Genomic DNA, 21,364 nt, shown 5'->3' on the forward strand with positions numbered 1-21,364 from the left:
AAGGGGCGTGGCCCTTAGGCCCAGACCCCTCCCACCGCCCCTCCCCTTTCCCCCTTCTTGCCTGGCTAAGCCGGAGGAGGAGAGCGCGCAGAGAGGCTGGCAAGCCAGCGCAGCGTGGGGAGCCCGTGGGAACAGGCGGGGGCGCGCTTGGGCATCGCGAGGGGGGCGGTCCCGGGCCACGGGGGCGCGCGAGGAGGAGCCGGGGCGGCGCTGGGAAAGCAGCGGAGCCAGCGGCGGCAGCAGAGGAGAGCAGAGCGCGGTGCCCTCGTAAGGCGATTTCGCTTTGCTTCTCCGTGTTTTTTGCGCACCGGGCACGGGCTTCTCCACGGCGCGGTGGCTGGACGCCGGGCACGCAGCCCGGCGGGATGGCCCGGCTCTGGCTGCCTCGCCTCTGCCCGCCGCCTTCCTCTTCTTCTTCCTCTTCCTCCTCCTCGTCTTCCCCGCCGCTGCTGCTCCTCCTGCAGCTGCTGGTTCTGCTCCTGTGCCGCGGCAGCTCCGGCAACCGACACGCGGTGCATTGGAACAGCTCCAACCCGCAGTGAGTACAAGACCCCCCCTCCTCCCCTCGACGTTGGGGAAGGGGCTGGGAAGAGCGGGGGGGCTGGGGGGGCTGGGGGGGCAGGAAGAGGAGGAAGGCAACATTGGAAAAATAAGGGGGCTTGGGGTGGGGGCTGGAAAGGGATCTTGGGGGGGCCTGGGAAGCGGGCTTGAAGGAGTCTAGGAAGGGGACTTGGAGAGGTTTGGCGAGGGGTCTTGGGGGCCTGGAAGGGGTCTTGGGGGGTGTGCGTCTGGGAAGGGGTTTTGGGGGGCTTGGGGGAGACTAGGAAGGGGGCTTGGGGCTCTAGAAGGGGGGCTTGGGGGGGACTGGGAAGGGGTCTGGGCGGTCTAGGAAAGGGGCTTGGGGGTTTGGAAGGGCTCTGGGAAGGGGGCTTGGGGGGGCGTCTGGGAAGGGGTTTTGGGAGGGCTGGGAAGGGGGCTTGGGGGGTCTGGGAAAGGGGCTTGGGGTGTGTGCGTCTGGGAGGAGGTTTTTGGGGGGGTCAGGGAAGGGGGCTTGCATCTAGGGACCCGGGCTTGTGCGCTGCAGGGAGGCTTTCTCTCCCCCCCCCCCGTCTCCTCTTCTCTCCCCCCCCCGTCCCCCTCTAGAGATTCCTCCTCGCCCGCCTCGCTCAAGCTCTTGACAGTCCTCCCCCGTCTGGCGGCTGTCTGGACGGGGACCCCCGCCCCTTCCCTCCCCCGCCCTCACTTGCTCGATCTGCCCGTCCCCCCCATCCTCCCATCCCCGCCAAAGTCAAGGCATGGTGGCCTCTAACAGAACGGAGGATCGCGGGGAGGGGGGGGTTGCAGCTGGACGGGGGCGGCGGGGATGGGAGGGGGGTCAAAATCCATCCTTCCTTCACTATTCCTTCCTTCCCCCTTTCAATCTTTCTTTTTTTTCTTCCCTCTTTCCTTTCATCCTTCCCTCCCCCCTATAACCTTCCTTCCTTCCCTCCCTCCCTCTCCCAATCTTTATTTTCTTTTTTTCTTCCTTCCCTCTTTCCTTCCTTCCTTCCTTCCCTCTCCCAATCTTTATTTTCTTCCTTTCCTCCCTCCTGTAACCTTCCTTCCTTCCCTCCCCCTATAACCTTCCTTCCTTCCCTCTCCCAATCTTTATTTTCTTTTCTTTCTTCCTTCCTTCCCCTTTCCAATCTTTTTCCCCTTCTTTCCTTCCCTCTTTCCTTCCCTCCAAATCTTCCTTCCTTCCCCCTTCCAATCTTCTTTCCTTCCTTCCTTCCTTCCTTCCTTCCTTCCTTCCTTCCTTCCTTCCTTCCTTCCTTCCCCCTTTTCCTTTTCCCCTCTTCCTTTCCTCTTCCCTTCCTTCCTCCTTCCCCCTCGTCAATCTCCCTTCCTCTGGCCGCCGCTTCTCTCGCCCCGCAAGCTGTTCCGCGCGGACCCGGTAAAAAAAAAAAAACACCTGGAAAGCCCCCCACCCCCGGCCGGTGGTTTCGGGGGTCGCTGGGGGGGGGGGAGAAGCGGCTGGTGTGAACGCCCGCCCTTTGCTCTGAATAGTTTGGAGCCGCGTCCCCCCTTCCTCCCCTACCCAAACGATGCCCTCCAAGCGCTGGCACGGGGGACCCCTCTTACCCAGGGGGATGGGGGGGGCGACGGGGCGGGGTCTCGGGGCTGCTTTGTGCGCCGGAGAGCGCGCGTGTCATGACCTATTTTCCCGCCCCCCTCTCTCCTTTCCTTCCTCCTTTCTTTCCTTCCCTCTTCCCCCCCCCCCCCCCCTGGAGCAGGCTGGAGCCGACCTTGGGCGCACCCAGCTGCCTGGCACCCACGGGGGGGGGGGAAAGGGGGAAGAACTGGGCTCTCCTAGCCTCGCTGCCAGCCCCCCAGGGCACGCCGTGGCACGTGCCCAGGCAACGCTGGGCATCCCCTGGGGGGGGGGAGGAAGGGCAGAAAATTGGGCGAGGTTGGGTATTTTACCAGCCTGGCTCTGGGGAGAGAGAGAAAAAAGCGGTTGGTGTGTGGTGCAATTGGGGGGGGGGGTTCAAGGGTCTGGAATTGCCCTCCCCCCACCCACTCCCCCAAAAACCTGGGCTTTGCAGGTTTCTCTGCCCGGCTGCCAGCCCCCTCCTCAGATCACCTCCGTCTTCGGCTGCTTTTTCCTGGCAAAGAGGGAGGGGGGAGTTTTAACTTCCACACAGGCAGAGGAGGAGCCCCCTCCCCACTTTCCCAACTCCCTGCTTTTTCTGGGGGTCTGATTAGGGTCCAGGGCTGGGTGGGAGGAGGGGGTCCCTGCACAGGAAGGGAAGGGGGCTTCGTTTTTCGTAGGGTGATATAAGCAGAGGGGGGAAAGTCCTGTTTTTAGGCTGGCTGGGAGGCTGAGCCCCCCCTCCTTTGAAGGAGGGGGGCAGGATAAGACCCTTCCTTATTCTCCCACCCTCTCTTTCATACTTCCCTTCCTTCTTCTCTCCTTCCTTCCTTCCTTCCTTCCTTCCCTCCCTGCTGTCTTTCTCACAGTTTTCCTTCCCTCCTTCCTCTCTCTCTCTCTCTCCCTCCCTCTTCTTCTTCTCACTCTCCTCCTCCCGTGCTTCTTCCCTCTTTTCCTCCTCCCTCCTTCCTTCCCGTTCTCTCCTTCCTTCCTCCCTCCCCCTCCCTCATTGTTTCACATACTTTTCCTTCCTCCCTTCCTTCCTCATTTTTTTCTCACCTTTCGTCCTTCCTCCCATGTTCTTCCTTCCCTCCCTCCTTTCACACACTTTTCCTTCCTTCCTTGACCCTTTCCTTCCTTCCTTTTTACTCACCTGTCCTCCTTCCTCCCATTCTCTCCTTCCCTCCCTCTCTTCCATATTTTTCCTCACCTTTCATCCTTCCTTCCTTCTCTCCCTCCCTCCCTCCCTTTTTTCACACTTCTCCTTCCTTCCTCATCCCTCTCCTTCCTTTTTTCTCACCTTTCCTCCTTCCTCCCATTCTCTCCTTCCTTTCCTTTATTCTCCCCTCCCTCCCTCATGTCTTTCTCACACTTTTCCATCATTCCTCTTCCCTCTCCTGTCTCCCTCCCTGTTGCCTTCCTTCCTTTCTTCCTCCCTTCCTCCTTTCCTTCCTTCCCTCCTTCTTTCCTCCCTCCCTCCCTTCTTCCTGGGCAAACCACTGCTGTGGGAAGCCACTTTGCTTCCCCCCCCCCCACCAAGGCTGCAGACTTAATTCCCATTTGGAGGGCTAGACACCATCTTCCCCCTGCCTCCTTCCCCCACTGTGGGACTGCCTTTCCTCTCCCTCCCAGCCTGGCTGGGAACTCTGGGAGTTGTAGTCCAGCAGCTCCATCCATCTCAAAACCTGGCCGTCCTCATTCCTATCGCCCCCAATGGTACCAAAATCACCTTGTGCCCTTCACTGGCTAGAATTCTTCCTTCCTTCCTTCCTTCCTTCCTTCCTTCCTTCCTTCCTTCCTTCCTCCCTCCCTCCCTCCCTCCCTCCCTCCCTCCCTCCCTCCCTCCCTCGGCCGATCTTTCTCTCTGCTTTACAGATGGATAATGAATCAACGGGCGAAGCCATAATTTGGGGAATTGTCATTGCTGCCAAGGGAAGCCGCAGGGAACCGGATCGGGGGGGGGGGGGGGTAGGAGGGCCGGTGAGAACAGGCGGATGGGGAGGGAGAGCGGCATGTTATCTCTAACGCTCCATGCAAAATCACAGAAGAAGGAGGAGGAAAAAACCCACATGCCAGGTGGAAGGAGGGAGGTGGCACCGTTCAGAGCTTGCCCTCTCTTCTCGAGCTGCACAGAGGTGGGCACCAACCCCAAACACCCCCCCCCGGCACCCCTTTTGGTGGCATCCTCCCCAACACACCCGCCCCGGGGGTCTGCCGACTCCTTCCCATCTCGGGCGCGGGAGACAGGGAGGCTCATCGAAGCAGGCACCCCTTGGGAGTCCCTCCATGCCATTTGTACCCACCCACCCATGAGCCTGGCCTGCTGCGTGTCTCTCTCCTGCCCCGTCCCTCTGTCTCACGCCCTCCACTCCGCATTCCCTCCGGTCCCTGTGAAAGTCTCGGGAACACCGTTGCCTTTGAGAATGTCCCCTCAGGCGGAAGCCTGGTGCCCATAAATTGCGCCTGTGAATTGGAGCTTTGGCGGGCACCGAACAATGGCGGAGAGAGCGCGAGGCGGGGGCCATATTTTTTTCCTCCCCTCCTTCTCTTTTCATCCGCCTCGCCGGCCCAACCTTACTAACTTGGCCTGCCGAGGCCCGTTGCTAAGGAGATGCTCAGGTGAAGTTCTCTTCCTGGACCGCCTCCGTCCGTGTTGAGGGCCCACCGTCATTTGGGGAGGGGGGGGGACACCCTGCAAAGCACCCCGGTGGGTCTCCGCAGCCGCGGCACCGCCTATCTCCTCTCGGGCCTGTTCCTCGTCCGTGGGGATCCCCCCACTATCCTCGCCGGGGCTCCCACCATCCCAGCGACGACACCCCGATGGCGGCAGTCCGTCCCGGCCGGCTGACGCGCGCGGGGAAGGAAACCCAGTTGCGGCTGCCGCAGAGCTGGCTTGCCGGCGCGTCGTGGATATTTATGGTGGAGCAGTGCGGCAAAGACACTGGCTTCACTGCAGCCCGGCGGCCTCAACAGGTGGGGGGGTCTATAAACTATAAACCGTTAGACCTCCCTGTCTTCCTCCTGCTGCAGGATGCGGAAGGTCCCCAAACAGCGTCGGCGTCTATGAAAAACGCAAATTTTTAGGGCTCCAGAACATATATATATATATATATATTTGTCTCCGCGCGGAAGAAAGAACAATTCTTCCTTTTCTCCCACACCTCTTCTTTCTTCTGGCCCATCCCTTCGCTTTGGGCCGGTGATTTACGGCCGATTTACGGTGCCGGCGTGCAAACGTTTGTGCAAACAGCCCTCGCTCTTTGTTCTCCATCACGACGGGGCCCACGCCGTTGAGCTGCGGATCTTTCCCAGGGCTGGGCCCGTTCGCGAGCCTCCATCTTTTGGGGGGCGGTCCTCCCCCCTCTTCTTCCCAGGGGCCTGGAGCAGCTTTCTTGAACCCAGCTCTCCGATTCGTGTCCTGGATCCTACACGGTTCACGCGGCACCCACCCCAGTAGACTGGGCCGGTCCCGGTTTCACACCTGCGTTCTTTCCACCGGCCACGTTTCTCCCACGTGGGACGCAGGTCGTAAAGTCTATTTTGTGCGGGGGGAGCCTGGTGGATCTTTCCTTTCTTTTCCACCGCCCTGGAATCTTTTCCCTGTATTAAATCCGCCATCCGAACCAGATTCCGGGCCGATACCATAAATTAAATCTCTTTTTTAAGGAACTGGGGCAAAATCGCCTTGAGTGTACGGTCCGTTTCTTCCCGAATCGCGTTTTCCGTGCATCTCTGGGAATTCTCCAGCTTTGAATCCGCTCCCCTAAATTTGCAGGGGACGGGGCAATCTCTGGGTCGTGCCCTTGGTACCCCCCAAATTCTCAGAGACCCTCTAACCTTCCTGATTTTAATAATCTTGGTCCTTCTGCTCGCAACGTGTGAGGCTGTGTGTTTTATTCCGGCCAAGGGCAGATGTGACTTGTGTGTTGATGAATCCCGGAGCTTCCCAGAGGCATCTTAGGAAGCAGGGAAGGAATCTTAGGATCTTCTCTGGGGTGGGGGGGATCTCCTCAAGAGATCGAACCCCCTCTCGTCCATTCTCTTTTAAACTTCCCACCGGTTCAACGCGTGAAAAGGTACACCGGCGTTTCCTTCGTCGACTTAACGACCGTAATGGGGATGGGAATCTATGGCCAAGCAAGGCCGGCGTTAAACGAGCCGCACCCCGTTCTTTTTTCCACCCCCATGGTTGTTAAGCAGATCGTGGCCGTCGTTAAGCGAGTCACACGGGAGTTAAAAGTTCTCCAATCAAGTTGGTGGGTTGGAAAGCCAACTGGAAGTCAGTCGTCTGACCCGGAATGCTACAATGGTCCTCAATAGGTACTAGTGGCCAAATGCCCGAATTCTCATAGTGGGATGCTACGATGGTCGTAAAGTGAGGACCTGTCATATTTCACCTTTTTTTGAAGTGCCGTCGTAGCTTCGGACAGTCAGTTAACTGTGTGGCGGTAAGACAAGGACTGTGTCTTAAATGGGACGCGGTGGCTCAGTGGCTAAGACGTCGGAGCTTGTCGATCAGAAAGGTCGGCCGTTTGGCGGTTCGAATCCCCAGCGTCGCGTAACGGAGTGAGCTCCCATGACTTGTCCCAGCTTCTGCCAACCTAGCAGTTCGAAAGCACGTTAAAAAATGCAAGTAGAAAAATAGGAACCACCTATTTTGGTGGGAAGGGAACAGCGTTTCGTGCGCCTTCGGGGTTGAGTCCTGCCGGCCACATGACCACGGAGACGTCTTCGGACAGCGCTGGCTCTTCGGCTTTGAAACGGAGATGAGCACCGCCCCCTAGAGTCGGGAACGACTAGCACATATATGCGAGGGGAATCTTTATCTTTACCTAGAGATAAGAAAGATTCTGGAGTTTTGGGGGCTTTTGGGGGGAAATGGTTTGCAAAGATTCAGTTCGATCCAAGCTTCCCCCGCATCTGATTTGTTCTAATTTCCCTAAGGCCTAGTGCCTTGGATGTTGGGCAGAAAAGGCCAAATGCATTCACCCAGGTTGAGGGATTTGGGCGGGACGGGGGACATGTGTGCTTTACCATTTAGGTTGCCTCGTTTTTATCCACGCCGAACGACAGTCAGTTCGAGGAAGAAGTTTAAAACAACAAAAAAAGTTTTTTTCAAGCCAGGGTGATCCTTTGAATGTTAGCTGATCCCAAACCCAAGATGCCACCTCTCCAGGAAGTGGCAGCGCACGGGGTCGTCACGCCTGAACGCGTTTGCCATCCTCGTCCAACTGGTTTTGCAAAAAAATAAAACAATTCTCGCGCTCTCCGAGCAAGAGCTTCCCCTCCAGGGCGTGCTCCTCGAACTGGGCAAACCAATAATCCCCCTGAGCATGGACAGAGGGCAGCCTTTTGGCGGGCGGGCGGGGGGTGGTGGCAATCCTGTCCTCCTGCCTGGGAAGAAAGCTGGCCTGTGCCAAATTATTTCCATTTTCTGTCTTTCTTTCGTGTTTCAACACACCCTTCCTTTGGACGCGCTGTTATTTCCAGAGTGATTCAACCGATGAGTGAGATTCTTGACATTCATAAGAAGCACGTGATAAGAAAAGGAGGGGAGAAAGTTGTTTTCTTTCCTGACCTGACAAGCTATTATCCCAAAAATGGAAGGGGTCTTTTTCTCTCCCACCTCTCTATTTCTCACCCCCCTCAAAAAAAATTGCTTTTTCTGCAAGTTGAAAACACAGCAACGCTTTTCACACCGGCGTCGATTCTGCTCCCCGCGTTGGGCAGGAAAGCCGTTAGGAAACATTAAAAGAAAAGGTTTTCTATTTTATTTTATGTTTATTCCCTCCTCCTCCTCCTTCTCCTCCTCCTCCTTCTCCTCCTCCTCCTCTTTTCTTTCCTCTCGGAAAAGCAATTTCGAGGACATTTGCAAACCGGAGGAGGAGGAAGGAGGAGGAGGAGAAAGAGAAGGAGAAAAAGGAGAAAAAGAAGAAGAAAAAGGAGAAAAAGAAGAAGAAAAAGTAGTAGTAGTAGTAGTAGTAGTAGTAGTAGTAGTAGTAGTAGTAGTAGTAGTTCCTCTTCCTTGCTGGGAAGAAGAAGAAGAAGGAGAAAAAGAAGAAGAAGAAAAAAAGAAAAAGTAGTAGTAGTAGTAGTAGTAGTAGTTCCTTTTCCTTGCTGGGAAGAAGAAGGAGAAGAAGAAGGAGGAGGAGGAGGAGGAGAAGAAGGAGAAGGAGAAGAAAAAAAGGCCATCATGCAAAATAAAATCAAAATAAAACACAGGCTCTTGCTTTCGATTAAAAAATAAAAGCTAACCCGAGAAATCGAAGAGGCAATTTGGAACGGTGATTTTCGTTCTTTCTTTTCGCTATTATGAGAGAGAGGCAGGATGGCAACGACCCTGAGGTTTATTTGGGGGGGGGGGGAGAACCAGCACATGTGGATGGTGAATTAAAGCTCACACAGGAACACATTTATTGTGTGTGTATGTCTGTGTGTCTCTCTCTCTTTTTTCTCTTTTTTCTTCGTTTCTCCTTCGCTCCATCTTTGTCTTCTTCTCTGTTTCTTTCTATTTTTCTCTGCCTTTCTTTGTCTTTTCTTCTTTCTTTCTTTCTCTCTTTCTCTGTCTCTCTCTCCCTCTTTCTCTCCCCCTCTCTCTTTCCCTGATTCTCTTTTTCTCTGTGTCTTTTTCTCTCTCTCTCTTTCCCTCCTTCACTATCTGTCCATCTTTTTCTCTCCATCCCTCTCTCTTTCTTTTTTCTTTGTCTTTCTCAGTTTCTTTGTCTTTCTCTGTCTTCCTTTCGCTGTCTTTCTCTTTTTCTCCACCTCTCTCTCTCTCTCTCTCTCTCTCTCTTTCTTTCTCTGTTCCTGTCTCTTTCTCCCCCCCCTCTTTCTCTGTTTCTCTCTGTCACTTTCTCTCTGTCTCTTTCTCTCTCTCTCTCCCTCTTCCCCTCCCTCCTTCTCTCTCTCTCTCTCTCTGGGGAATGGTGTGACTGGGCCGGACCCCCGTTTAAGAAAGCAGCGTCTTTCAGCCACGCTCCCACCTTCAATTCAATATCTGAAATTGGTTTATAAATCAGATTTGCCGAATCCTGCTGTGGGTTTCTTGAAACCAGGCAATATTTCCCGGCTCCGGCATTAAATATATCTTGGAGATGGATGGAGAATTTTGGAGGCGAAGACTTTAAGCTGCTTTTATCCTCCAATTTACATGTCCAAAATCACTCTCTTTCTCCCCCCCCACACCTATTTTGGGGTCATTTCCCACCCCGAAGAGGCTCCTAAAAGGTGGAACAGACCCTCAAACAGCTTAGCTCCACCCCTTGCTTCATGCAGCCCCGCCCACCTGCGTCCCCCTTGTTCCCCCAGACTCAATTCCCGCAAATCTCAGCATTCATTGGGCCAGGAAGACGCATCCTTCTTTACTTGACCCCCCTAACCTTTCTTCCTGCCCCCCCCCTTCCCTCCACCTGCACCATTTCCCCTCATCCCGGACATACGACCGCTCCACATTTCCGTCACGAAGCGAGACCTTTTCGGTCCCTTTTTAGCCCCCCCCCCTTCCCCCCGTTTGATGACTTCTGCCACGGCCGTTCAGAGAATTTCTGCCGTTGCATAATCACGCGGTCGTTAAGCGGATCGCGGCTTCCCCCGTTGACTTGGCTCATCGGATGGTCGCCAAAGGGGGTCACTTCTCTCTCTCTCACTCTCTCTCTCTCTCTCTCACACACACACACACACCCGTCCTAACTACGAGTCTGTGGCCAAGCGTCCAAATTTTGGAGGCTGCCACGGTCGTTAAGAGTGAAACGCGGTCCTCTTAAGTTCCCTTTTTTCCCCCCCAGCGCTGTTGTGACTTCCAACGGTCACCAAATGAACCGTCGTAAGTCGAGGACCGCCGGCCTTTGGCCAAAAAAAACCCCACGCCTTTTGCCAACCTTGCAACTGCTGGATTGCAAGACTTGTTGCAGAAAGAATTAACCAGGTTTAAGGAGCCATTTCTCCAGGCGCACTCTGGAGATTTGAAGCCATCCAGGGTCTGTTTGAACCAGGATTCGGCCTGGCTTAAAAGAACTGTCTGAATCGGCCAGTTAACCCCAGTGCGTCCTTTTTATTTTTCTTTCCTTCCGTCTCCTTCCATCCCTTCCCTTCCCTTCTTCATCAATTTCCTTCCTTCTTTCTCTCCTTCCTCTCTTCCCCTTCAGGCGAGCCAGGCCGGAAATTGGATTACAGCTCCCATGATCCCCAACCAGCACGTGTGGTTGTTGTCGTTTTTTAAATCCGCTTTGGAGAAACCGTGGATTGTCCTGGCTACTTAAGCCAAAAGTGAAGAGGAATAGGGAAAAAAGAAAAAAGGAAGAAAAACAATTTCGAAGAAAAGTTTCTGTTTCGCTTCGGCTCCCGGGCCAAAAGTTTCAGTTTCCATTCTTGTCGATTGCTTTAAGGCGCCGTCCCTAGTTTTTAATGGATTGTGTGTATGCGTCTCTGGTGACCCCGGGGGGGTGGGGGTGGGCTGGGGGCAGAAACATTTCAATAAAACAAACCTAAATTAATGAAGGGACACAGGGGCTAACAAAAGTCGGCAGTTTGGCGGTTCGAATCCCCAGCGCCGCGTAACGGAGTGAGCTCCCGTTCGTTGTCCCAGCTTCTGTCAACCTAGCCGTTTCGAAAGCACATAAGGAAAATGCAAGTAGAAAAATAGGAACCATCTTTGGTGGGGAGGGAACAGCTGTTCGGTGCGATGGGGGTTTGCAGGATGGCGGCTTGGGCGGGAGAGTTCACCAACGGCAGTTTACGAGGAGAGGCGGCTTACACGAAAGTGGCTTGCGCAAGAGACTTCATTTGATTGTGGCTTGCGTCATGGCAGCTGGTATAGGAGAGACCTGTATGTTGGTTTGTTGTAGGATGGCAGCTTGTGCAGAAACAATTCACCAATAGCAGCTTGCACAAGAGAGGGGCAGCCAATGTTGGTTTGTTGTAGGATGGCAGCTTGTGCGGAAGAATTCACCAATAGCAGCTTGCACAAGAGATGACGGCTTGTACGATGGCCGCTTGTTCAGAAGAGCCCACCAATGGCGGCTTGCACGGGAGAGGCTGGCCGATGGTGGCTTGCACGAGAGAGAAACTAGCCCAAGAGACCAACATTCCTAAAACCAGGGTTATCAGGAGTCCCGCACAAAAAGACCCCCCGTAATTGGATCGGGAGAAGATCTCCGCTGGTGAAACGCTCCCCTTTCCCCACTTTTCCTCCCCCTGTTTCAAGAGGGATTAGAGATTTAACTCAAGGGGTTCAAGGACTTGTCCTTTGAACAGCAGGGAACATCCTCCCCCTCCCCAATTTATTTGGAGGGATGTGGGGAGGGGGGGGCTGCAGAGAAGATGCCTGTTGCTGGATCGGATCCCCTCCACAAAATGAGCATCCCCCCCCCCTCTGAATCAGCAAAGAGGAGGTGGGGATCGGCTTAATCCAGATTAACCCTAGGTTAGAGATTAAAGGGGCTTCCCCCCCCCCCCCGCTGCTTTCTTAATCCTGTTAAAGGCTGCCTCTCTTCTCCGCCTTCCCTTTCTCCTTCTTCTCTTCCTCCCTCCCTCCCCCTGGGAAACCCTCCAGGGAATGTATTTGTCGGGGGGGGGGGGGGGGGAGGGGGCTAGCCCATTCCTGGTTTTATTTTTCATTTGATTTCCCAAAAATGTTTTTGCCACTAATCGACAGCTGTGCTGCTAGAGATCCAACCTAGGTTGCAGCTTCTCATAAGCCAGGTGTTGGGATTGTGACACAACATTTTGGGACGCTGAAATTAAAATATAGTAGTGCAGCAGTGAGCATTTTTTAAATTCATTCCTTGCTTCCTCTCGCCGTCTCCTTCCTTCTTTCCTCCCTTCCTTCTCTTTGTCCTCCCATTCTGTCCTTCCTTCCTTCTTTCCTCCCTCCCTCTCTTTTTCCTATCTTCTCTCCTTCTTCCCCTTCTGTCCCCCCTTCCTTCCTTCCCTCCCTCCCTCTTCTTTCTCTCTTATCCTTCCTTCCCCCTCCAATCTGCCTTCCTTCTTATACCGTCTCTCTTTCTTCCTCTTCTGTCCTTCTTGTCATATTTCTTCCTTCCTTTTCATTCATCCATTTTCCTTCCTTCGTTGTCTATATCTTTTCCTTCTTCCCTTCCTCCCTTTTCCTCCTGTCTCTCCTTCTGCCCTTCCTTCCTTTCATTCATTCATCTTCCATCTGTTTTCCTTCCTTCATTGTCTATGTCGTTTACTTCCTTCTTTCCTTCCTTCCTTTCCTTTATTCTTCCCTTTTCCTCCCTTCTCTCTTCCTTCCCCTTCTGTCCCTCCTTCCTTCCTTCCTTCCTTTCATTCACCCATCTTCCATCCTTCTTTGTCTATGTCTTTTTCTTCCTTCTTTCCTTCCTTTCTCTGTTCCTTCCTTTTCCCTCCTTCTTTCTTTCTTTCCTCCCTCCCCTTTTCCTCCCTTCTCTCCTCCTTCCCCTTCTGTCCCTCCCTCCTTCCTTCCTTCCTTCCTTTCATTCACCCATCTTCCATCCTTCTTTGTCTATGTCTTTTCCTTCCTTCTTTCCTTCCTTTCTCTGTTCCTTCCTTTTTCTTCCTTCTTTCTTTCCTCCCTCCCCTTTTCCTCCATTCTCTCCTTCTTCCCTTTCTGTCTCCCCCCCCCCTCTTTCCTTCCCTCCTTCCCTTCTTCCTTCTTTCTTCCCCTTCAGGATCAACCACAACTCTCAACCTTTTTGCCAACTTTTAAACCCCACGTTTTGTTTTGCTAAAAGGGGCAAAAAAAAAACCACCATAACACCCAAAAGGATAGATCATAGTTTCCATCCATCCCAGGGAGCAAAATGCATCCTGGGTTATTATTGCCCCATGATGGTCAGCTTTTCTTTGCTTTAACCAGGGTGTGCTGAGTAAAATCGCCCGTCACAATAACCCAGCGAGGCTGGCTCACCAACCACAACGTCCAGAAGGCTGGTTCCCAAGGGGAAACCATCATATTGCGGTTGTGTGAATGAGTAACAATGCCGGTTTCTGGCCAAGCGGGGATGCACAGCCCTGGGACCGTTCGTGGTTTGTTTTCTAGCGTCTCGCCGTCAAACCGGTCGGTGTTTTGGTTTTTTTCCCCCCTGGCTTTCGATTATCACCGGTTGGGCGAAAGGAGGAGAGGAAAAAAAAAATGGCTTACTGGAGTTCAGCAACTAGCTTTGATGCTGGTTTAGCTCATTAGCCACAATTCGTGGTTTAAAAATGAGGCCCCAACTGGGGGCTATTGGGGCTCTTTTCAATATGGTGGCTGAACTGGGGGCGTAAATTAAGATCAGAGGTTCGTTCCGCTAATTTCAGGGCGCAGAATTTATGCTGCTAAGTGAGACATTTGTTAACGGAGTTACGTCCCCTTTTACGGCCTTTCTCGCCCACCGTCGTTAAGCGAATCGCCGCCGTTGTGACATTAGTGACACGGTCGCAACTGGCTTCCCTCGTCGACTTTGCTTGCCAGACCGTCGACAAAAAGGGGACATTGAAGGAGTCAGCCTTTGGATTTTGATCGTGCGAAGATGAGGAGGAGGAGGCCAAATCGGGACTCGCTTAAAAAACGCCCCGCTTAGCGACGGAAAATCGGGTGGTTAAAATCCTGCCTTGAGCAAACCTTAAATAGCATCCCTGCTCAATTTCACTGCAATTCTTCAACCTGTCCCCAAAATCGTTGCGTTTTAAAAATTATGATTCAACGAGCTAAAAAGCCCAGAAAAATAAAATGCAGCCAGTCCTCGACTTAACGACCAAAAACGGAGCCCCAAATTTACGTGGCTAAGCGAGAAACCTCTCTGGCCCCGTTGGACGACATGAATCGCTGCCATTGTTCCATTAGTCGTTAAGCGGATCTGACCGTCGTAAATGCGACTCGGCTGCCAAGCGGTCTCGTTTTGATTCGGAGTGGTGGTGGGGGGATACTGCCACGGTCGTAAGTGTTTAAAATGGTCCCTTTCCCCTCTCCCCCCCCGGGCCGTGGTAACTCCGGTCACTAAATGAGCCGTCGTAAGTCGAAGACCGCTTGCAAATTAAATGGACAGAGAAAGGAAGGGCGGGAGGGAAGGTCTCCAATATCAGCCAAGTCAGAATGGCAGCCTTGGGACGCCTGCACCAAAGCATCCAAACCCTCCCCGCCCCCCCCCCCCCTTGCAAAGCACGAAGCGGCGTCTTGCCCGGAGCATGTGCAAAGCGGTTTTTGGGTTTTTTTGCCTTAACTCTGGCAACATCTGGGATGTCAGGTTGCAACACTAGGAGACGCCCCTTGTGCAATTTGCACTCGGGGCCTTTTCGGTGCCGCGCAGACAAAGCCGGGCCTGTTAGGCCAGATCGTGGGAAGCGGGGTGTGGAGCCACGCACCCCGTTTTTGGCAGGAAGAGGCCAAGCCAGCGCCCCCCCCTCCCCCACCCACCATATCCGCCGTGGGCAAGGCAAGCATGTGACACACACACAGCATTTTTGGCTGCGTGTTTCCTGATTCGACTACAGCGCGAAGCATTTTCCACCGTTTGTAGGTGTGAAAAGAGGTGTGCGCCCCCCCCCTCCCCTCACATCCGCCGCGGAAGAATGCAAAGAGGTGTTTTTGAGCATGCGCAGAAGGCCGGTCCACAGGGCCAAACTGGAAAGCCAAGCTTGGCGTAATCGAGAATGCAAAAGGAGAAGTGTTTCTGAGCATGGACAGAAGGCTCTTTGGGCCTCTCTTTGGACTGCTGGAACTAAATCGGACTCAAGTTTGAGTCACAATTATAATCCTGCCGGGAGCTTGTAGTCAATCGTTGGATCTCTCCCGGATGTCGGGGAGAGCAACGAATGAGCACCCCGTCCAGAAAAAGGGGGGGCGGACCCCAAAAATGGAGGGCTGCCCATCCTGCAAACCGGTCTGTCAGCTCCTCCTGAAATTTGGAGCAGTTCCCGTGTTGTTTTCCTCTATTAACCAGTCCGGGGTTGAAAATGCGCCTCTGTTTCCCTTCCAGGGGAGGCCCATAGAATCCTTACCCAAGCATCTCTAAGCAGGAAAGGATATTCCCATCATGCTTTGCTCCCAGCCGGGATGCTCCGTCTTGCTTTCCTGCCTGCTATTAACAGCCAAGAGGGAGTTCCCTATCTATCTCTATCTATCTATCTATCTATCTATCTATCTATCTATCTATCTATCTATCTATCTATCTATCTATCTATCTATCTATCTATCATCTACCTACCTACCTACCTATCACATCTACCCATCTAATCTATCTATCTATCTATCTATCTATCTATCTATCTATCTATCTATCTATCTATCTATCTATCTATCTATATCTATCACATCCACCCAAGTATCTATCTATCTATCATATCTATCTATCACATCTACCTACCTACCGATCTATCTATCTGTCTAGCTACTCCAATCTACCTATCTATCATATCTATCTATGTATCATCTATCATCTATCTATCACATCTACCTTTCTATCTATCTATCTATCTATCTATCTATCTATCTATCTATCTATCTATCTATCTATCTATCTATCATCTACCTATCTATCTATCTACCTACCTGTCTATCTGTCTATCATATCCATCCATCCATCCATCCATCCATCCATCCATCCATCCATCCATCCATCTATCTATCTATCTATCTATCTATCTATATCATCTATTTATCTAATCACTGTTTATGTAATCTATCTATATCTATCTAATCTCTCTACCTACTCCCCTCTTTCTCTCTTCTATCTATCTATCCATCCATCCATCCATCCATCCATCCATCCATCTCTATCCCGGATAGACACAATGCAACCTTTTCTATGCGTTGACAACATCCTGGTCTGCTTTCCTTCCGCCAGTGATAAGCTGCCCGCTGTGGTACCCCACCCTGTGCCCGTCTCGGACTGGCACGGGGGCTGCATCCATTGCCCTTTCCTCATTCCTGCTCCTTCTTCCTCCCTGCCTTCCTCCTTGCCAAAGCGTCCTGGAGGGTGGTCTCGGGGGGTGGGTGGAGAGAGGCCCGGGTGCCGTGCTTGGCCCAGCTCTCCCCGGCAGTCGCCCTGCCAGCCTTCCCTTCGGCCCGCCCAGCTCCCCGACAGGATGATGGAGAGTGCCATCGCCGCCGTAAAAGCTGTTCTAAAAACTCAGTCGTGCAGAAGCGATGCCCGCTCCATTCTGCCTCGGAGCTTAACTCTTTCCTCGGAACAACCTGCCGTGTGTGTGTGTGTGTGTGTTTGTGTGTCTCCAGAGCTTCCCACGGAGGCAGAAAGCAAGGCCCCACAACGTTTTTGCTGTCCGTCTGTCCTTGGCTTCTCCAAGGTAGACTGCCTCTGAAGCTGGAGGCTCAGCGACAAACACCTACATCTCGGCGTCTCCCAGTGATGAACGGACGGGCATTTCCTTCCCACTTAAGGCCTTCTCGGTAACCAAATCCCAGGCAGAATTTTTTTTCCCTGCTGGCCGAAATGCCCCCCCCCCCCCCCCGGCCAGTGCAAAATAATATTTTGCGTTTAAATATGGCGCAAATCCACGCGACGGCCATGAATTAAAGAAAGCGTGTCTCTTTCACCTAAGCCCTTTCGCTGAACCATCGGCGTACGGGCCGTAAGTGTACAACGTACGACCAGATTGCCGTACGAGCGAGACAGAGCGGATTCCGCAGCGTTTCACCACCTTTTCCTGCCACCGTTGCTAAGCGAATCCCTGCGGTCATTAAGGGAGTCGCGGGGCTGTCAAGGGAGTCGGGCTCCCTCCGTTGACGTCACAAAAGGGGGATCCCGTGATTCCCTCCAGGATGCCGTCAGCGTCATAAAATATCCGTCCGTTGCACCCGCGCCTGAATTTTGGATTTACGAGATGCTGCAGTGCTCAACTGGTGAAAACTGGCTTTTTTTCCAGGGCCGTCGCAAAGTCGGGACGGTCACTAAACGAGCTTCTTGTAAGCCGTGCACCTTCTAGCCTGAGATTTGCAGGCTGCTCCCCGTACTTTGCCTTTTACAATGACGATACTCATCCTCGAGGGTCTTTCTGCAGATTTCGTAGACCCAAAGATTTCGTAGCAAGCTTTGAACGGTGTAGTGCCACGGCACCCCTGCGAGGTAGGACAGTGGCGCCTGAACCCGGGCTTCCCTTCTTCCCGTCGCCCGAGTTCTCACTTGCTCCCTTCCCCCAGTGCCGCTGAGACAGGAAGGGCAGCCAAGGAGCTCTCCGGCGAGAGTGAGTTATGATGTCCCTTTGCAAACGCACAGCACGTTATACGGCAAAGCTTGGGGCTAAGAGAGTGGGAGGGGGATGCTGGACACCCCCCCCCCATCTTGAGGAATGGCTGTTGGAAGGACAAAGTGTTCCCCCGAATTCTTCCGAATTCAAAGGATAAGAGGAAGTGGGAAGGGGCCCGGGAGGTCTTCTAGTCCAACCCCCTGCTCAGAATAGAGAATAATAGAATTGAAAGAGAACGCAGAGGAACAGACTTGGAAGGGGCCCGGGAGGTCTTCTAGTCTGACCAGAGAGACCAGGGGTGAACCACCAGTTTCGCTTAACAACGGATGGAACAACGGCGCCGATTCGCTTAACAAACGCCGCAAGAAAAAGGCGTAAGACGGGACAAAGCTCGCTCCGCCAGTGTCTCGCTTAGCAACAGAAATTTTGGCTCAATGGTCATAGTAAGTCGAAAGCTACCTGTGTATGTGTGAATACTTCAGCACGCCCACACAGATATATATATAGACACATATATACATATTTACATAAACACAGAGAGAGAGAGAGAGAGAGAGAGAGAGATGTGATAGATATTTAGATAGATGATAGATAGATGATAGATAGATAGATGATAGATAGATAGATAGATAGATAGATAGATAGATAGATGATAGATGATAGATAGATGATAGATAGATGATAGATAGATGATAGATAGATAGATAGATGATAGATAGATAGATAGATAGATGATAGATAGATAGATGATAGATAGATAGATAGATAGATAGATAGATAGATGATAGATAGATGATAGATAGATGATAGATAGATGATAGATAGATAGATAGATGATAGATAGATAGATAGATGATAGATAGATAGATGATAGATAGATAGATAGATAGATGATAGATAGATAGATAGATAGATAGATAGATGATTGATAGATGATAGATAGATAGATAGATAGATAGATGATTGATGATAGATAGATAGATAGATAGATAGATAGATAGAGATAGATAGATAGATGATAGATAGATAGATAGATAGATAGATAGATAGATAGATAGATAGATAGATAGATGATAGATATGAGAGGGAGATGACAGATTGGATGGATGGATAGATAGATATAGATAAATGGATAGACGAGATAGATGGATAGATGGATAGATAGATATGAGAGGGAGATGAGAGATTGGATGGATGGATGGATAGATAGGCAGACAGATAGATAGGATTAGATGGATAATATGGATGGAGGGCTAGAGATAGATAGATACAGATTTAGATAGACATATCAAAGTAGGTTTCTTTCTGGAAATGCAAATCAGCATCAAAAGCTCCAATGCTCCGCCTTGTGCCAATTGGTTTAAGATCCTTCCCTGTCAGAGGATTTTTGGCTTCATATTCGGAATAAACAGGGCCTTCCTTCCTTCCTTCCTTCCTTCCTTCCTTCCTTCCAACAGCTCTTTCCACTTAGAGAAATCTTTAAGCAGGCATGGAGGCATTTATCTCCATACAAATGCCTGTAAGCCGTGCCGGATCGATCTTTTTTCTCTCCTGTTTCTTTTCCTCCTCTCTCTCTCTCCTTCTAATTATTTTTTTTTAATGCTCCCAGAATTGGCAAAGGGGGCTTCAGAGCAGGTGTGTGTGTGTGTGTGTGTGTGTGTGTGTGTGTGTGTGTGGTTTTCTTCCCCCGTGCTGTTTGACCGAGACCTTCCTTGCAGGACTGTTGTAAATCTAACTCATTGGGACCGCTGGGTTTCTCCCCATTCCGGCTCCTGGTTTTAATTTTAATTTTATTCATTCAATTTAGGTGCTGCCCGTTCTCGCTCTGATTGGAATAGAGCAGTTGGAGCTTGAGAGATAAACCAGAGGGGGGGTCTCTAGGTCTTGCCCTCCCAGAGGGTCAAAGTTCTCTGAACATATGCAGAGTGATTTTTTCCCCTTCTCTCTCTCTCTCTCTCTCTCTCTCTCTCTCTCTCATTTTCTAAGGCTTTGCAGATTAAGAGTGGGGAAATCTTGCAGAGCGGGATTAAGTTGGTGTTTTTCTCACTCCCAGCTCCTGGCTGGGTGTCAGATCTGTGCGCTCGGCTCCCCCTTGGGAGGAGCGCATCTCTCTCTAACCCTTCGCTTGAATATCAGGCGCTGTTTACCAGCCTGCTGCGGTTTAATAAGCCCCATGGCAGGAGACGCTCTCCTGGGGGGTCGCAGCCAAGCCCCAGAGGCCCCCACCCCAGAGGGAACCGACTGGGGTGATCTCCGCACACCGTTGTGCCAAGCGACAACCGGTTTGCGCTGCTGGCGCGTTGCAAAAGCTTGCTCCAAATGTCTTGATACCTGCTGAGCAGGTCGAGATTCCACAGGTGATGTCGTGCGAGCGGCCCCCGTCAACAAGCCGGGTTTTGCAAGGCAGAGAGACTCCTGGGAGGGGGAGGGAGACGGGATAGAGCCTCCTTAGTAGAGGCAGTCTACCTGCACTTTCCCGGTACCAGGCGTGGACTCTTAGGGGAGGAATGGAGCCTCCTCAAGCAGAGGCAGCCTACCTGCGTTTTCCCAGCACCCGAAGGAGGCGCAAAGAAGGGCCCTCCCTCTTCTGATAGGTGACTCAGGAAAGGCCAATTTTTACAACCTCCCTTCCCCCCCGTTGTTAAGGGAATCACCGCCGTCGTTAAGCGAATCCGGTCTTGCTGGCCAGACAGTCGCAAAAGGGGATCGCACCCCCCATGCGGGTGTCATAAAGATGAGCCAGTTGCTTCAAGCGTCCGAATTTTGATCCCGTGTCCGCGGGGATTCTGAGCAACTGAATGCAGCTAGCAGAGAGTTTTACTGGCCGGATGCCTGACTTGTCACCAATGCGGAGTTTTGTTCAGCAGACATATATTCTCATTGTGCCGAGAGAGAGAGAGAGAGAGAGAGAGAGAGAGAGAGAGAGAAATATCTGCTTCTACCTAGAATTGAACTCCCAGCCTCCCGATTGCGAGGCGAGAGCTCCGCCTCTAGGCCACCGCACCTCTCCTTCGAACCGTCACTAAATGAAGCGTTGTAAGTCGAGGACCGCCTGCATTTCCGTTCCCAAGTCTTCCCATATTCCTGCCTCCACAAGTCCACTATCCTATACGATTATTTACTTCAATGCGGCCTTAAAGCTCGCTCGACGAACCACGAGGCCCGTGCCAAGATGCCCAACCACTATGGCTTGACGATGCCAACACAGGATCTGACTCACTCCCGCTTGGCTTTTTCGCAAGGGCTCATCCAGGCATGTTGGAGTCCTCAATCCACGGGAACAATTCCCAGGCGTTAATCTCGGGCTGGTGGGAAGAGCTGGCATGTTCCAGAAAATTGCCGCGGAAGATGCTTTGCGGGAGAAGATGGCACGCCCCTCGTCCCCCCTCTCCCCCCTCCGAACGGGAATGGCTACAGGGCGATTCACCCCAAATTTCGAGCATCTCCCTCTCTTCCAGCCGATGGGAAAAACAACTCCTCCACGCCGGGTTCTTTTCCAATATTTTTTTTTTCCCCTCAATACCGAAGAGAGGCAGCAGATGGGCCAAAACTTGGTTTTCCTAAGCCTTGCCAAGAAAGCCAAGCTGGAGAAGGAAGGGCTCAAAAACACAACTTCTGAGCATGCACGGAGACCCTCTGGACTTTCAGCTAGGAAAATCTCCTGCCACGTTCTCCGGAATTGCGCTCCGGATGTCCCCGACACGCAAGGAAAAATAGACGGGGCAAGACGAGGAAAGGAAATCTAGAATGGCACACGGGTGGGGGAATTTAGAGCCGCGTCGTGATTCGGTGCTCACGACGGCCGACGGTTTTGGGGGGCTTTTCTTCTCACTGTTTTCCGAGAGGTTGCGGGTGTTTAAATGTCCCCCTCCTTGCGGTCGCCTCCCGTGAGTGCATTTTGGGGGGGTGCACGCCAAGGGGATGGGTGGGTTTGGTTCTGCAGTTTTGCAAGGTGGTTTTTAGGCCCCTGACAGAGGCCAAAAGATGATTTGGAGACGGGGAGAGAAGAGAAGAGAATAGAGGATAGAATAATGGAATGAAGAATAGAAGAATAGAATTAGAATTAGA

At 52.2% G+C, this 21,364-nt stretch overlaps 1 protein-coding gene across 2 annotated transcripts in view; it reads left to right on the top strand.

The window, feature by feature from the left end:
- Window positions 1-204: 204 nt before the first annotated feature.
- Window positions 205-21,364, top strand: part of EFNA3 (ephrin A3) — a 31,619-nt gene continuing 10,459 nt past the window's right edge. For both annotated transcript variants that reach the window (XM_081968273.1, XM_081968274.1), the window contains exon 1: window positions 205-538. In XM_081968273.1, coding sequence (XP_081824399.1) covers window positions 366-538 — 173 coding nt within the window. In that variant the 5' untranslated portion in view covers window positions 205-365. The remainder of the gene's footprint in view (window positions 539-21,364) is intronic.

The sequence above is a fragment of the Natrix helvetica genome, assembly GCF_964273705.1.
Source record: "Natrix helvetica genome assembly, chromosome: 16".
NCBI lineage: Eukaryota > Metazoa > Chordata > Lepidosauria > Squamata > Natricidae > Natrix > Natrix helvetica.